The 17,038-nt window shown below is 34.0% G+C and overlaps 1 protein-coding gene across 4 annotated transcripts; it reads right to left on the bottom strand.

Moving 5' to 3' along the window:
• Positions 1 to 4,154: 4,154 nt before the first annotated feature.
• Positions 4,155 to 15,343, bottom strand: LOC131930649 (uncharacterized). Of its 4 annotated transcripts, none has more exons than XM_059287244.1 (6): positions 15,253 to 15,343; positions 14,795 to 14,877; positions 13,829 to 14,055; positions 9,243 to 9,462; positions 6,265 to 6,320; positions 4,155 to 4,673 (listed from the first exon to the last, which is right to left on the bottom strand). In XM_059287244.1, the coding sequence occupies exons 2-6, from the start codon at positions 14,844 to 14,846 to the stop codon at positions 4,629 to 4,631; spliced, it is 600 nt and encodes a 199-aa protein (XP_059143227.1). In that variant the 5' UTR covers positions 14,847 to 14,877; positions 15,253 to 15,343; the 3' UTR covers positions 4,155 to 4,628. The 4 variants fall into 4 exon arrangements, 3 of the variants coding, with proteins under 3 accessions (XP_059143227.1, XP_059143234.1, XP_059143220.1); XM_059287237.1 differs by having other exon boundaries at positions 4,158 to 4,673; positions 6,265 to 6,348; XR_009384151.1 differs by lacking the exon at positions 14,795 to 14,877 and having other exon boundaries at positions 6,265 to 6,348.
• Between the last annotated feature and the right edge of the window lie 1,695 nt (positions 15,344 to 17,038).

Raw genomic sequence — 17,038 nt, 5'->3', positions numbered from 1 at the left:
CCACACCTTCCACATCAAACAACAATACATCCACGGTTTCTGATTCATTAACCACAAATTCTTCTACACCAACCACCAAAAGTTCCACTGTTTCTAATTCAACAACTTCACCTTCCACATCAAACAACAATACATCCACTGTTTCTAATTCAGCAACCACACCTTCCACATCAAACAACAATACATCCACGGTTTCTGATTCAATAACCACAAAACCTTCCACACCAACCATAAAAAAGTCCACTGTTTCTGAATTAACAACTACAAAACCTTCCACATCAGCCATCAATACATCCACTGTTAAGACGTCCACTCTTATTGAATCAAAAACAGCACTTTCCACATCAACCATCAATACAACCACCGCACCTCCCACAACATTCAAGTACTTCACTGAAACTTCCACAACACCTGCCAATACATATTTTGTCCTAGGTAAGTTATTAAGATCACAATTTGCTTTTTTGATTGATTATATTCTTTTCATTTATACCATTGGATACATTGTTGCTTACCTTTTAGCAGTGACTGATACTAACAAATATAAGTGTGTTACTTATGTTATTGTTAAAATATAAAAGTTTATATGTAGGCTCAAGTTTGTATTCATGAAAACATATTCATACAGGACAAAACATGTCTATAAAACAAAGCTGAAACGTAACAGAATTGACAGAAAATAAATATTGTATTTAATATCCATTGTATGTGGTGTTCATTGTCTTCCATTCAGAGTCTCTTCCAGGCATCTCTTCGGGGCGGCAAAGCCCCCCCCCCCGAAATTTTTTTACCGCCCCCCCCCCCCCCCCCCGAACGAAATGAAATGTATATAATTTATATAGAAAATATATACTTTTAACAGTGTCCGCCCCCCCCCCGAAGAAAGTTTACCGCCCCCCCCCCCCCCCCGAAAATTTCAAGTGCCCCCCCCCCCCGGAGAAAAAATTCTGGAAGAAACACTGCTTCCATTACATGGGCAATGTTAGGGTTGATTTTAAAACATATCAGACAATATGAATCTACTCCTGTAAGAGTTCATATTGCATTAATTTAATGAGAATATCATGCAATTAAAAGTTCAGGATGCGAGAGATAAATTGCCATTTTGTAGGATAGCGTATTTTTACTGCAAAAATTATTTCCGTCTTTCAATTACTAGTCCAGCAATGATTCGCCTTGCAAGATTGTCTTCTTTAACATCATCTAGTATAACATTATCTTTTCCAGCTGCATCTTGTATATCGCTACATGCACTTTTACAATATAATTTCCTATAACTATATATATATATATATATGCGTGCACTAACGTTTAACGTTGCTTTCCAGGTACAACAAAAACAGTTTTAATTGTCATCTTTTGCCTCATTGCAAATTGTTTGATTATTTACTTACTGTGTTGGTAGGTTTTAATGTTTGTTAAACTTTTTAAAATCTCACACACCTTAAGCATTCGTAATCAGTTACATTTTTTTAAAATCTATCTATCTATCTATATATATAATTCTCTCCTGTGAGCCGTTAGAAAACAAGCTGCAAGCGCCTCCTTGCAGTCCCCTCTCTTTCTCTCTATCACTATCACTACCACCCCACCCCACACATTTTCTGGTGAGCTGTGGTCACGCTTTTTGTTTACAAAGCTAAATGTTTACAAATCGTAGAGCCGTAGAGACGGGTTTCTATTAGGCCTTAGGGGCAGATAATTTAGTTCGATTTTAAACTTACAGGAGGTAACTAAGAAATAACTAAGAGGAGGCTGCTTTCACGGGGGGGGGGGGGGGGTGTAGGGTCGGGGTTAGGGGAAAGGGGGGGGGGTTAGTGTTTTAAAGCAAATATTTTCAGCGGCAGCATTGGTACTGTCGAATTCACAAATTATTAATTACTGAAAAGTAGAAAATAAAACAACTAAATAGCGGCGTATGATACGCTGCGGGTCGGCTCGTATATATAATTCTCTTCTGGGAGACGCTAGAAAACAAGCTGTAAATTCGCTCCCTACCACCCCCACCCCTACATGGTCTTAGTGAGCTGTGTTCACTCTAAATGTTTACAAGCAGAGCCGGGTTTAGTGACGACTATTAGGGGCAGATAATTTAGTTTGAAACGATTTTAAACGTAGGGGGGAGGGGGGGGAAGGAAGGGGGGAGGAAGGGGGGGTTATGGTCCTTAACATGCTACTTATAGTGTTTTAAAGAAATATTTTCAGTGGCAGCGTTGGTACCGTCGAATTCACAAATTATGAATTACTGAAAAGTAGAAAAAAAAAACAACTAAATAGTGGCGTATGTTATGCCGCGGGCCGGCTTGTACTAAATAAAGAGGAAGGGAGTTCCAATGACGTTTCTTTTATATTCTTATAGAGCAGTAACGGTTTTGAAGGCGTTTTCTGAAATATAGATTTTTGTTAGGAAAAAAAAACCTCTTTGTTGGAGAAAACAAATAAAGACGAAATATTCTTAGAACATGAGAACTTAATTATCGCATTTATGAGTATTTTGAAAAATCGAAATTAAAGTAACCTTTCCGTTTAACACAAATCTCTCAAAAGAGGACATAAATCTACGTTCAGCAGTTAATACCTAGTCTATATATTAAATTCCGTCCACTTTAGTCAGTTTTGATGCCATTGAACTAACGTAATAATTTTTCTCTTCATCAGTTGTCGAGTCAAGTGTTTGTTTCTTCCCGGCTCTAGGGAACGATCTGACAGTTCTAATGCTAGTGAGACAGGTGTAGCAAGAATAGAAATGGAAACACATATTTAAAGCTGAACAATTTATAGAAAGCTGTTTAAATAAAAGCAAAACTAACCAAAATTATTATAAGAAAATATGGATCAAGCCTAAATGAAATTTTAAATGTGTTATTAATTCGTTACAAATATATATAGGCACAAATACAACAGACCCGAGAATGTGTTAACAATTTGAGCGTATTTGTAGTATAGTAAATTCTACATCTACATTTGTATATCGTCAGTCAAATTGATGGTCATTTGCCTAATATTATGACATATGTCTTATTAGGCAGTTTAAAATTGAAATTGGGACATTTGTTCAATTTATTTTGAAATTGTTTGATTTGTTTTCGGAAAAATCTTTTTTGATATAAATACAGTTAGTGCATAATTTAGAACCTGATCAAATAAAATTACCTTTTCATCTTTTATTTGTGTATTTCGCACACACTCACTCACACACACACACACACACACACACACACACACACACATATATATATATATATATATATATATATATATATATATATATATATATATATATATATATATATATATATATATATATATATATATATATATATAATATGATGTAGGCCTACTTTAGTAAGAAATAACTACCACTAGTAGTCACCAACCAGGCGGTCTTAGGTGCTTTGACCATAGGTGCTTAGACCATAGAGGGTTTGACCATAGGGAGTTTGACCACAGAGGGGCTTTGAACATAGGGGATTTGGCCACAGCGGCCAACAGTATTTGTTGTTTAAGTGTTGGATTTTTAAACTAAAAATTATAAAAAATAATTGTAAACATTTTGAAATTTAGATTACAATTTAAAAAAAAAACAATAGCAACTATTGTAAAAACAAGGAAAACATTAATGTTATAAAGCTTGTTCGCTTTTTAAATATCACATTTTGCATCATGTTATAATATTACTAAAAGCATTAATTAAAATAAGTGACTTGATAAGTTAAAAATGTACAAAATTTGAAAGAAAAAAATCTATAGCGGTTCAATTATGCTAAAGATAGAAAATGAACTACTAGAAAAAAAAAGATTAGTAGGGGCCTATCTGATATTTTTTGTGTCGTTTTTATTTAATTTATATTCCTATGTGTACTTGTGTCTTTGCTTGAACTTATGTTTGCGCGTGTGTATTTAATACTGCAATTGGTAAATAAGATTTTTAAATTTCTATTCAAATATTGGTTTTAATCAATAATAGATTTCAATTTTGCGACTTTATAGGCGAATCGAAGATGAATGTTCATTTTGAAATGCTGCATGATTTCTGAAACTCTGTTACCTACAAGATTGTACAATAAAATTGTTTTAAAAAAAATTAAACTTTTAAAATACAGCATAATTATGCGAACATTTAGAATACAGAAAAGTTAACTAGTCACTAAAGAATTCGACACAAATATTAAAATTAAAGTATTTTATAAAAACAAACTCATGCAAAACAAAAATATTTAATGCATCAGACACACTGATTCAAACAAACCACGGTTGATGCATGTTTTTTTTAATTTAAAAATTTATTGATAACCATAAAAGGCATAATCAGCCGGAAAATTTGAAGCATAAACTGTGTTATTTACAAAGTATAAAACATAATAAAAGCCAGCGGTTTTTTTTTTTTTTAATACCGTACTTTATGGTTAGAAAATTTTAGTATAGTAACTTATTATTTTAGATAATTTTTTTTTGTATTTATTGTTGATAAAGTGTTTAATTATTTTTAAAAGTGAAGCCAATCATCGCAAGTGCGATTATAACAATTAACATATAAAGTAAGAATTAACTATAGTTTAAATTCAGGCGGCGCTATTCTTCCCACAGCTTTCATTGTTTCTTAGAACTTGACTAAAACATACGTGTAGCTAGACCAATGGCAAATACAGCTCCCATGTGTACAGACATTGAATCTGTTTTAGACATAAATAAAATAAGTGTCAATACAAATTTTTGATGTTCTTGGTGATGTCACTTGTCAAAAATAGATTACTGTTATGTACGAAAGCCTGGATCTTTAGGTTTGAACGCGGAGCTTTACTAAGCATTAATAATATCATTTTAATTGCACATCTTGAATTTTAAATTAAAATTATACACGTATTGTTATGGCTAGTGGAAGGCACACACAATTTTTTACTGGCTCGTGTATACTGGCTCGTGTATACTGGCTCGTGTATACAAACCAGTGGCGTAGCCAGGATCGTCTCATAGGGGAGGTGTTCAAATTTGTTCTAGCATTATATATATATATATATATATATATATATATATATATATATATATATATATATATATATATATATATATATATATATATATATATATATATATATATATATATATACTAGCTGTATGTCATTGCTTCGCTATGATGTAAAATAAATTGAAAGTAGTACTCTGAAGAAATAAGAATAAAAAACACAATGTAGGCCGTCAAAACAAAACAATTTATCACTCTAAACAAAACAAAACAATATATATATATACACAATACAACCAAAAACAACTTACGCAACATAATCTGTTTTGTAATCCATGTAAAAAAAACAATTTGACATAATGATTCCTAGAATATTAATAAAGACAAGCGAACTAGGGGAAATAATAACTCTCTTAAATATGTATATTTCTACAAATGTAATAGTAAATGTCAAAACAGATCAATAATTACTTAAGTATGTAATATAGTAGCTTTACAGTAGGCTATTCGTTTTTACAAAAAAAAATGTTGTCTACAATGAGAATTAAACATATTGTTATCATAAAGGCTAAAATATTACAGCGTAATGAAAGTTTTTGAAATCACAGTTTTTATAAAATCAAACTTTTCTATCTCTAAAAAAACTAAATCTAATAGGTAGAATATATAATAGTTAACGTAAAACTAAATTATTGGTCTTGTAGTTCCGATCACTCATTTTTATAATTAGCTACTGTATGTTGTGTTCTTTAAAGATCATTTTTAACATGATGATATGGTATGGGTTAGATTACTGTATTGATCACACACCTCTTTAATGGTAATTGCAAAAACAATATTTACAGAGTTTTATCTGTTTTAAAAGCTATGATTCTTGAGGCATGGTACTTTGGTACCTCATTACGCGATTTCCCAAATGTACTTAACAGATCAGTTCGGGTGGGCTTGGGGGGGGGGTGAACTTCAATCACCACTGTCCAGCCACTTTAGGTGAATTAACCTAACCAGCGTATACCTAGGTGTGACATTAATGTCGCTCTACACAATTGTGGTGGTGAGGTGGGGGGGGGGGGGGAATAACCTACTTAGAGTTATTATTGGTATTATGACAGTAAACATTTTTTACAGAGGGGTCCATGATGTGTGTGTGTGGGGGGGGGGTTTAACCCCCTAACCCCCACCCACCTGCCTACGCCACTGATACAAACAGTAATAGACTATCAGTTCTAGGTTGCTAGAGTTCATAGCAATATTTATTCTTATTAAAATAATAGAAAAATGAACAAGCTAAAAGGTATTACCTGCACGTAGGAGAGGGTTACCGTTTTTCGATGAAAAATGGCTATTCGGATCGAGGCTATCATAATAAGTAGGATTCCAGTCAGCTGTCAATATATATATATATATATATATATATATATATATATATATATATATATATATATATATATATATATATATATATATATATATATATATATAGATATATATATATATATATATATATATATATATATATATATATATATATATATATATATATATATATATATATATATATAGATATATATATATATATATAGATATATATATATATATATATAGATATATATATATAAATAAATAAATAAATAAATAAATATATATATATATATATATATATATATATATATATATATATATATATATATATATATATATATATATATATAATGTGTTTGTATGTGTATATATGTATGTATATACAATGTTTAAGCAAAATCTTTAATACAACCGTCACAGATTAACAAATACAAAATGATGAGATTTGTTACAACTATTTTAACCCCAGAGTTTATTTTAATCAAGGCGAAAGTGGGTTTCTATTTAATCAAGGCGAAAGTGGGTTTTTGTTCAATCAAGGCGAAAGTGGGTTTCTATTCAATCATGGCGAAAGTTAGTTTCTGTTCAATCAAGGCGAAAGTGGGTTTCTATTCAATCATGGCGAAAAGTGTGTTTTTGTTCAATCAAGGCGAAAGTGGGTTTCTATTCAATCATGGCGAAAGTTAGTTTGTGTTCAATCAAGGCGAAATTGGGTTTCTATTCAATCATGGCGAAAGTGGGTTTCTATTCAATAAAGGCGAAAGTGGGTTTCTATTTTATCATGGCGAAAGTTAGTTTCTGTTCAATCAAGGCGAAAAAGGGTTTCTATTCAATCATGGCGAAAGTGGGTTTCTGTTCAATCAAGGCGAAAGTGGGTTTCTATTCAATCGTGGCGAAAGTGTGTTTTTGTCCAATCAAGGCGAAAGTGTGTTTCTATTCAATCATGGCGAAAGTGGGTTTCTGTTCAATCAAGGCAAAAGTGGGTTTCTATTCAATCATGGCGAAAAAGGGTTACTATTCAATCAAGGCGAAAGTGGGTTTCTATTCAATCATGGCGAAAGTGTGTTTTTGTTCAATCAAGGCAAAAGTGGGTTTCTTCTCAATTATGTCGAAAGTGGGTTTCTGTTCCATTAAAGGCGAAAGTGGGTTTCTATTCAATCATGGAGAAAGTTTGTTTCTGTTCAATCAAGGCGAAAGTGGGTTTCTATTCAATAATGGCGAAAGTGGGTTTCTGTTCAAGCAAGGCGAAAGTGGTTTTCTATTCAATCATGGCGAAAGTGGGTTTCTATGTAATCAAGGCGAAAGTGGGTTTCTATTCAATCATTGCGAAAGTGGGTTTCTGTTCAATCAAGGTGAAAGTGGGATTGTATTCAATCATGGCGAAAGTGGGTTTCTGTTCAATTAAGGCGAAAGTGGGTTTCCATTCAAACATGGCAAAAGTGGGTTTTTGTTCCATTAAAGGCGAAAGTGGGTTTCTATTCAATCATGGCAAAAGTGGGTTTCTATTCAATCATGGCAAAAGTGGGTTTCTGTTCAATCAAGGCGAAAGTGGGTTTCTGTTCTATGAAGGCGAAAGTAGGTTTCTATTCAATCATGGCGAAAGTGGGTTTCTGTTCAATCAAGGCGAAAGTGGGTTTCCATTCAATCTAGGCGAAAGTGGGTTTCTGTTCAATCAAGGCGAAAGTGGGTTTCTATTCAATCATGGCGAAAGTGTGTTTCTGTTCATTCAAGGCGAAAGTGGGTTTCTATTCAATCGTTTAGTTATTTTATCGATAAGCAAAATCTTTGCTTTTAAACTATTTTTTATTTCTTGTTAAAGCATGCATGCATGATATTAATCCGTATTTAGGGATTAGGGAGAGTGTTAGGGAGAGTGTTAGGGAGAGTGTTAGGGATAGGAATAGGGATACATTTAATTCAAAAGGCAAGTCAGGGGCGTATACGGGTTTTTGGTTTAGGGGAGTCAAGCAAAAGCACTCTATCAGTGCTTTGCTATGGTCTAAAAAATTTAAGTGGTACTCTTTGAATAATAGAAAATAAGAAAACACAAATAATAAAGAACATTAAACGATACATCAGTCTATACAAAGTACAACACTAGACACACGAAACACAACACACAAAAAAAATAAACACCAAAAAGCAAACACAACCTGCCCTGTAATCTTCGTTAAAATATATGTACCTGCATATACTAATTATTACAATTTAATATTGATATGATTTTAAGAAAAGCTAATTGTTTTTGAAATTATCACTGTTTTATACAGATCTATGTAAAAATATAATTTTATCTTTCAAATTCTATTACATTAATAATTGGTTACCAAATATATTATAAAATAGTGTCTGCAATTACATTTTACACATTGTTCAATCAAAAACCAAAATATTATTTATTATTTACTAAATGCTAAAATATCAAAGCAATGTAGACATATGCATTGGTATAAAAATCCTTTGTATATATTTTAGGATGTATCGTTGTTCTAATTGGCTGAATGCATATTTGAAAATAAAGGAATAAATACAAGTCTCACTGCATACTTCTTATTTAAATTTTAAACGTGATCTTGTCTATCAGAACAGTATCGCATTTAACGTAGGAGTTTTAACTTTTGCATTCTTTGGAGATTGGGGTCTAACTACATAAGAGCTAAATCATTACGTTGTTTTCGCACCTCTTTATAATACTGACGGCTGCAAAAACAAATTTCAGAGTATCACCAACTCCAATGGTTTTGGTTTCTGATTGTAAAAATATTTTTTAGTTAGTTTTCACATTTTCCCCCCAATTTACTCTACTGTTTTAACTAAATCTACCCCATGTATTTTTATCTGAGATCACCTCTCCTCTTACTAACCACCTTTCATCCTCCAACAACAATAGTTTTAAATAAAGTGAATTGGGATTTACCTGGGCGACTCTTGAGGTCATAGACGTTGCTTAACGCAATTATTTCATCCGGTTTGTAATAGCCTTCGGCTAAAAAAGCCAAACGAAAGAAATAATTCCGTAGCCAGTCTTTGATAAAAGGATTCACCACAATGGTGTATGGAGAACCTTTCTTGCAATTACAGTAATATCCGTTGGGACAGAACTCTTCTCTCGGACAGACAGACCACATATTACACATCTGAAAGAGATGTGTTTGTCACTAAATACGTATTGCACATCTTTGCTATACCTTAAAGGAATAAGCAACATCACTACTCACATTTCGTGTTCAAAAAACTGATACACGTTCAAAATAGATAAAACAACTTGTATGTGATGGCTTCATGGGATCTCAAAATAAAATAACACAACTTGTCAGTGATGGTTTCATGGGATCTCAAAATAAAATAACACAACTTGTCAGTGATGGTTTCATGGGATCTCAAAATAAAATATCACAACTTGTCAGTGATGGTTTCATGGGATCTCAAAATAAAATAACACAACTTGTCAGTGATGGTTTCATGGGATCTCAAAATAAAATATCACAACTTGTCAGTGATGGTTTCATGGGATCTCAAAATAAAATAACACAACTTGTCAGTGATGGTTTCATGGGATCTCAAAATAAAATAACACAACTTGTCAGTGATGGTTTCATGGGATCTCAAAATAAAATAAAACAACTTGTATGTGATGGCTTCATGGGATCTCAAAATAAAATAACACAACTTGTCAGTGATGGTTTCATGGGATCTCAAAATAAAATAACACAACTTGTCAGTGATGGTTTCATGGGATCTCAAAATAAAATAACACAACTTGTCAGTGATGGTTTCATGGGATCTCAAAATAAAATATCACAACTTGTCAGTGATGGTTTCATGGGATCTCAAAATAAAATAACACAACTTGTCAGTGATGGTTTCATGGGATCTCAAAATAAAATAACACAACTTGTCAGTGATGGTTTCATGGGATCTCAAAATAAAATAACACAACTTGTCAGTGATGGTTTCATGGGATCTCAAAATAAAATAACACAACTTGTCAGTGATGGTTTCATGGGATCTCAAAATTAAATAACACAACTTGTCAGTGATGGTTTCATGGGATCTCAAAATAAAATATCACAACTTGTCAGTGATGGTTTCATGGGATCTCAAAATAAAATATCACAACTTGTCAGTGATGGTTTCATGGGATCTCAAAATAAAATAACACAACTTGTCAGTGATGGTTTCATGGGATCTCAAAATAAAATAACACAACTTGTCAGTGATGGTTTCATGGGATCTCAAAATAAAATATCACAACTTGTCAGTGATGGTTTCATGGGATCTCAAAATAAAATAACACAACTTGTCAGTGATGGTTTCATGGGATCTCAAAATAAAATATCACAACTTGTCAGTGATGGTTTCATGGGATCTCAAAATAAAATATCACAACTTGTCAGTGATGGTTTCATGGGATCTCAAAATAAAATAACACAACTTGTCAGTGATGGTTTCATGGGATCTCAAAATAAAATAACACAACTTGTCAGTGATGGTTTCATGGGATCTCAAAATAAAATAACACAACTTGTCAGTGATGGTTTCATGGGATCTCAAAATAAAATATCACAACTTGTCAGTGATGGTTTCATGGGATCTCAAAATAAAATAACACAACTTGTCAGTGATGGTTTCATGGGATCTCAAAATAAAATAACACAACTTGTCAGTGATGGTTTCATGGGATCTCAAAATTAAATAACACAACTTGTCAGTGATGGTTTCATGGGATCTCAAAATAAAATATCACAACTTGTCAGTGATGGTTTCATGGGATCTCAAAATAAAATAACACAACTTGTCAGTGATGGTTTCATGGGATCTCAAAATAAAATAAAACAACTTGTATGTGATGGCTTCATGGGATCTCAAAATAAAATATCACAACTTGTCAGTGATGGTTTCATGGGATCTCAAAATAAAATATCACAACTTGTCAGTGATGGTTTCATGGGATCTCAAAATAAAATAACACAACTTGTCAGTGATGGTTTCATGGGATCTCAAAATAAAATAACACAACTTGTCAGTGATGGTTTCATGGGATCTCAAAATTAAATAACACAACTTGTCAGTGATGGTTTCATGGGATCTCAAAATAAAATATCACAACTTGTCAGTGATGGTTTCATGGGATCTCAAAATAAAATAACACAACTTGTCAGTGATGGTTTCATGGGATCTCAAAATAAAATAACACAACTTGTCAGTGATGGTTTCATGGGATCTCAAAATTAAATAACACAACTTGTCAGTGATGGTTTCATGGGATCTCAAAATAAAATATCACAACTTGTCAGTGATGGTTTCATGGGATCTCAAAATAAAATATCACAACTTGTCAGTGATGGTTTCATGGGATCTCAAAATAAAATAACACAACTTGTCAGTGATGGTTTCATGGGATCTCAAAATAAAATAACACAACTTGTCAGTGATGGTTTCATGGGATCTCAAAATAAAATATCACAACTTGTCAGTGATGGTTTCATGGGATCTCAAAATAAAATAACACAACTTGTCAGTGATGGTTTCATGGGATCTCAAAATAAAATATCACAATTTGTCAGTGATGGTTTCATGGGATCTCAAAATAAAATAACACAACTTGTCAGTGATGGTTTCATGGGATCTCAAAATAAAATAACACAACTTGTCAGTGATGGTTTCATGGGATCTCAAAATAAAATAACACAACTTGTCAGTGATGGTTTCATGGGATCTCAAAATAAAATATCACAACTTGTCAGTGATGGTTTCATGGGATCTCAAAATAAAATAACACAACTTGTCAGTGATGGTTTCATGGGATCTCAAAATAAAATAACACAACTTGTCAGTGATGGTTTCATGGGATCTCAAAATTAAATAACACAACTTGTCAGTGATGGTTTCATGGGATCTCAAAATAAAATATCACAACTTGTCAGTGATGGTTTCATGGGATCTCAAAATAAAATAACACAACTTGTCAGTGATGGTTTCATGGGATCTCAAAATAAAATAAAACAACTTGTATGTGATGGCTTCATGGGATCTCAAAATAAAATATCACAACTTGTCAGTGATGGTTTCATGGGATCTCAAAATAAAATATCACAACTTGTCAGTGATGGTTTCATGGGATCTCAAAATAAAATAACACAACTTGTCAGTGATGGTTTCATGGGATCTCAAAATAAAATAACACAACTTGTCAGTGATGGTTTCATGGGATCTCAAAATTAAATAACACAACTTGTCAGTGATGGTTTCATGGGATCTCAAAATAAAATATCACAACTTGTCAGTGATGGTTTCATGGGATCTCAAAATAAAATAACACAACTTGTCAGTGATGGTTTCATGGGATCTCAAAATAAAATAACACAACTTGTCAGTGATGGTTTCATGGGATCTCAAAATTAAATAACACAACTTGTCAGTGATGGTTTCATGGGATCTCAAAATAAAATATCACAACTTGTCAGTGATGGTTTCATGGGATCTCAAAATAAAATAACACAACTTGTCAGTGATGGTTTCATGGGATCTCAAAATAAAATAAAACAACTTGTATGTGATGGCTTCATGGGATCTCAAAATAAAATATCACAACTTGTCAGTGATGGTTTCATGGGATCTCAAAATAAAATATCACAACTTGTCAGTGATGGTTTCATGGGATCTCAAAATAAAATAACACAACTTGTCAGTGATGGTTTCATGGGATCTCAAAATAAAATAACACAACTTGTCAGTGATGGTTTCATGGGATCTCAAAATTAAATAACACAACTTGTCAGTGATGGTTTCATGGGATCTCAAAATAAAATATCACAACTTGTCAGTGATGGTTTCATGGGATCTCAAAATAAAATAACACAACTTGTCAGTGATGGTTTCATGGGATTTCTACACGTGTTGACACAAAACCAGTTAATGAATTATACCAGTGTAGTGCCTCATGATCCCTTTATTCTAACACTAACAGCGCCAGCAGTATTTCTTCCAGACTTTTTTCTCCGAGAGAGGGGGGGGGGGGGGCGACGACGGACACTTGAAATTTTCGAAGGGAGGGGAGCGGACTAAAATAAAATTTTCGGAATATAAATTCCATTTCGTTCAGGGGGGGAGGGGTAGACTCTCTTCGGGGGGGGGGGGGCTGCGCCTTCCCCCGAAGAGATGCCTGGAAGAAACATTGAGCGCCAGTGTAATAGTTATCTTATTCCATGGAGTACATCCTGGTCGCTAATCCTAACCCTAATCCTAATCCTAACCCTAATCCTAACCTCACGTACATCTAATGACAATCACGTAACACTGTCACCCACAATCTCCGTCGCGTTCTTCCATTCGTCTCCATTGTACCCCTCTCAGCAGCACATGCGTAAGTGTAAGTACGAAATTCAGATTTTTATATTGTGAGCGCAGTTGGGCCTAGGCCTATATTGTCACTCCCATTCGGAATAACAGAAGTATTTAAACTGTTTCCAAAATTGATTACAAGATACTATGAAGACTTACCCATCTCCAATATTCTGGGTCTTCATTACATTCATCAAGAGTTTTTAACTGGCAATACTGAACTTGTAGAGTGACGCACGGTTTTATCTTCACAGCCGGGGGTAAGAACTTATAAGGATGCCAAAAATGGCCAGTCAAGTTCCCCGTGTAGCGGCAATAATAATTGATACAGTCCCTTTCCAGGCCCAGCATTACTGCTACAAACGAATTATTCTCACATGAGATGTCTGTAGAAGTCATGTAAACAAGAGCGTAAGAAATAGGCATACAGTGTTGGGATAAGATTTTTATCTGTAGAGGATTCCACCAGTAGCGTAGCGAGGGGGGGGGGGGGTACGGGGGGGACATATGTCCCCGGGCTCCGACCTTAGGGGGCGCCAAAATGGGTTGGAAAAATAAATTGAAATGTTGAGGGGGGGGGGGTGGAAGTCGAAAGTTTGAGGGGGGGGGGGTGAAAATCGAAATCGAGGTGGGGGGGGGGGGGTGCAAATCGAAATCTTGAAGGGGGGTGGGTGCAAATCGAAAAGTTTGTCCCCGGGCGCCGGGAAGAGTCGCTACGCCTCTGGGTTCCACACAGGAACCACCATTTCAGGTAAGCCAGAGAGAGAGAGAGAGAGAGAGAGAGAGAGAGAGAGAGAGAGAGAGAGAGAGAGAGAGGAAATTTTTGAAGTTAATTTCTGTTTAATAAAACCTGGTCAGTTTAAAAATTGCAACATCTTTTCTTTTAAACAATTTTACCCGTTGTACCCTCAACATAACACATGAAAAACTGAGTTTAGTTGAATGGAAGAGGCAAAATTTAAACCCGCATATGAAGATATCTGAGGTACAAAAAGCTTGATTTAAAAACGACTTCGTTATATCGTAATACAATATTGAAATGATGTTCACATATTAAAAGTAATGGTGTAAGTACAATAACACATCAGGAGAGAAATAAACGAAACAACTGAGGCAACAACTTACCAGGAAGAAATAGCAGACAAGCCAACAAGGGCAGCAGCCTCATATTGGACATGTCGATAATTTTGGCCTCTTGGTTGTGCTATCTGCGACAAAAATATAATCACTTAAATAAGCTTATTTTATCATTACATATTTGCCTTGTCTAACATATTGTTTATGTCCTGTAGACGTCTTAGTAAGCCGATCTAGATTCTAGCTAAACCTACCAACAAAATTATAAACCTACATTTAAGACTTTTGTTCGTTTGAGACGCTCGTAGAACAAAAACTAAAACGAAACTGGACTGGATCTAGATTCTAGATCTAGATTTAGATTTAGATTCCAGATATAGAATCTAGATCTAGATCTAGATAATTAGTAGTAGATCTACCTTCATTCTAAGTGTGAAGTACTTTGTTTTTTATTTAAAATAAATGCTTTAAAAAAACCTTTCACAGTTTACAATATAAGAGCCTACCGCTGGGTTGCCATGTCTACATTAGCAGCTCTTAACTAAATTTTCTTGTTGTACTACAGTACAGATGAACCGAATTTTACTGTAGTTCAATGGCAACAAAACTAACAATTTTCTAGGAGTTTAAAATTGGGAATTCTCGCGAACGATTTGGCGCGCATTTACACAACGCGAAGATTTATTGTTTTAATTTCTAAAAGATGTAGCTTTTCATGAATGCAGTGGCAGATAATGTTTTGGGCATCAACATGTCTTCGCTTCTTTTTGAGCATTCAAATTTCGGCGTTACACATATGTTTATTCAGGAGAAAACATGGTGTTGATAATAGTAATTAAAGTGGCATTAGATTTAAATGAATTAGTTAAATCCTTGCTTTTATTTGGAACATATGCTGCAACAAAACTCAGCCATGCCTCACATAAAAGATGTAAAAATGTGATATAATTATTTATATTGCATTTTAACTAAAAACGTTAGATAATGCTTTCTCGTTGTTTTTCTATAGTTAGGGGTCATCCATAAATGACGTCACGCTTTTTTGACGATTTTTACTTCCCCCCTCCCCTCCGTCACACGTCGTCACAAAAAGCCAGATCCCCCCTAAAATGACGTCACACCTCAACCTACAATCCCCCTCAAAATTGCAGTTGAATTTTTTTTAAACGTCGATATTTTTCCTAAATCTTGTCTAAACTATTACAATTTATTAAAAAAGTTATCTAAAACGCGAATAACGTCTAAAATTCGTTTTCTAACATTGCTTTTTTATAATGCAAAAATGTGACGCCGCAACAGCTGAACCCCCCCCCCCTCCCCCTCATCACACATCGTCACAAAATTACGGACCCCCCTCCCCCCTACGAGTTTGACGTCATTTATGGATGACCCCTTAGAATTGTAATGATATTTTTAAAGGAAAAAATACATTACTAATTATAAATTGCTTTTTTATGTTTGATCATCATCATCATCATACCTAATTTGGGTCGTTCGGGTTACAGTTCACCTAATAATTCACCCCGTTAAATCCTTGATGTCAGGAACCCATTCAGTGACGTCATTTTCTTCCCCTTCTTCTCCTTTCTGGCACAGTGCGTTTCAATACTGATTTGGATCAGTGTTTCTTTCAGACTTTTTTCTCCGAGGGGGGTGGGAGGCAGCACTTAAAAGTTTCAGGGGGAGGGCGGACACTGGTTAAAGTATATATGTTCTACATAAATTATATTTCTTTCGGGGATGTGGGGGTGCGGAGCTCCCCTAAAAAGATGCCTGAAAGAAACTCTATTTTGAATTGACCGTTAGTTCGTGTGTCATGCCCAATACAAACTCAATTTTCTTGTTTTGACTAGGCTGATTAGTTATGCGATCTCTTGTTTTAATGTTTATATTGTTTTAATTGCCAGATAAAATCTATTTTCAAAATTTGTGTCCGTTCAAAACACTTAACTTTGGGGAATTAAAACTGGTGTTTTGAACGGACACAAATTTTGAAAATTCATAAAAAATTAGTTTGAAGATATGCACTTAAAATTTTTAGCTGAGTGCCCCAAAATATGGAAGAAGATTATGAATTGATTGTTTATTGGGCTTAAAATGTAATATTTTATGAATGGTGGAAAACCTACGAAGGGGTTAATTTTTCAAGATGGCCGCCGTTGTCATAGTTACCATGATTTTTCTACCAATTTTTTTTTTTAGTGGAAATGCATATGCGGATGTATCTTAACAAAGCTGTAAAAATATAACTGTTTTCTAACGAGTATTAAAAGAGTTTTTTTTTCCGGAGCC

This window comes from Physella acuta, unplaced genomic scaffold, assembly GCF_028476545.2.
Source record: "Physella acuta isolate Inbredline_101_S28 unplaced genomic scaffold, ASM2847654v3 ptg000099l, whole genome shotgun sequence".
Lineage (NCBI taxonomy): Eukaryota > Metazoa > Mollusca > Gastropoda > Physidae > Physella > Physella acuta.
The sequence above is the reverse complement of the archived record's forward strand: the minus strand, read 5'-3'. Positions and strand labels throughout refer to the sequence as shown.

What these genes read in the sequence shown, in the direction of transcription:
- LOC131930649 (XM_059287237.1), bottom strand. Translation starts at nt 14,846, where the DNA reads ATGTCCAATATGAGGCTGCTGCCCTTGTTGGCTTGTCTGCTATTTCTT. An exon ending in ACCCAGAATATTGGAGATGG is followed by an intron (nt 9,463 to 13,828) that starts GTAAGTCTTCAT and finishes CATCTCTTTCAG; the next exon opens with ATGTGTAATATGTGGTCTGT. An exon ending in TGACCTCAAGAGTCGCCCAG is followed by an intron (nt 6,349 to 9,242) that starts GTAAATCCCAAT and finishes ATATATTGACAG; the next exon opens with CTGACTGGAATCCTACTTAT.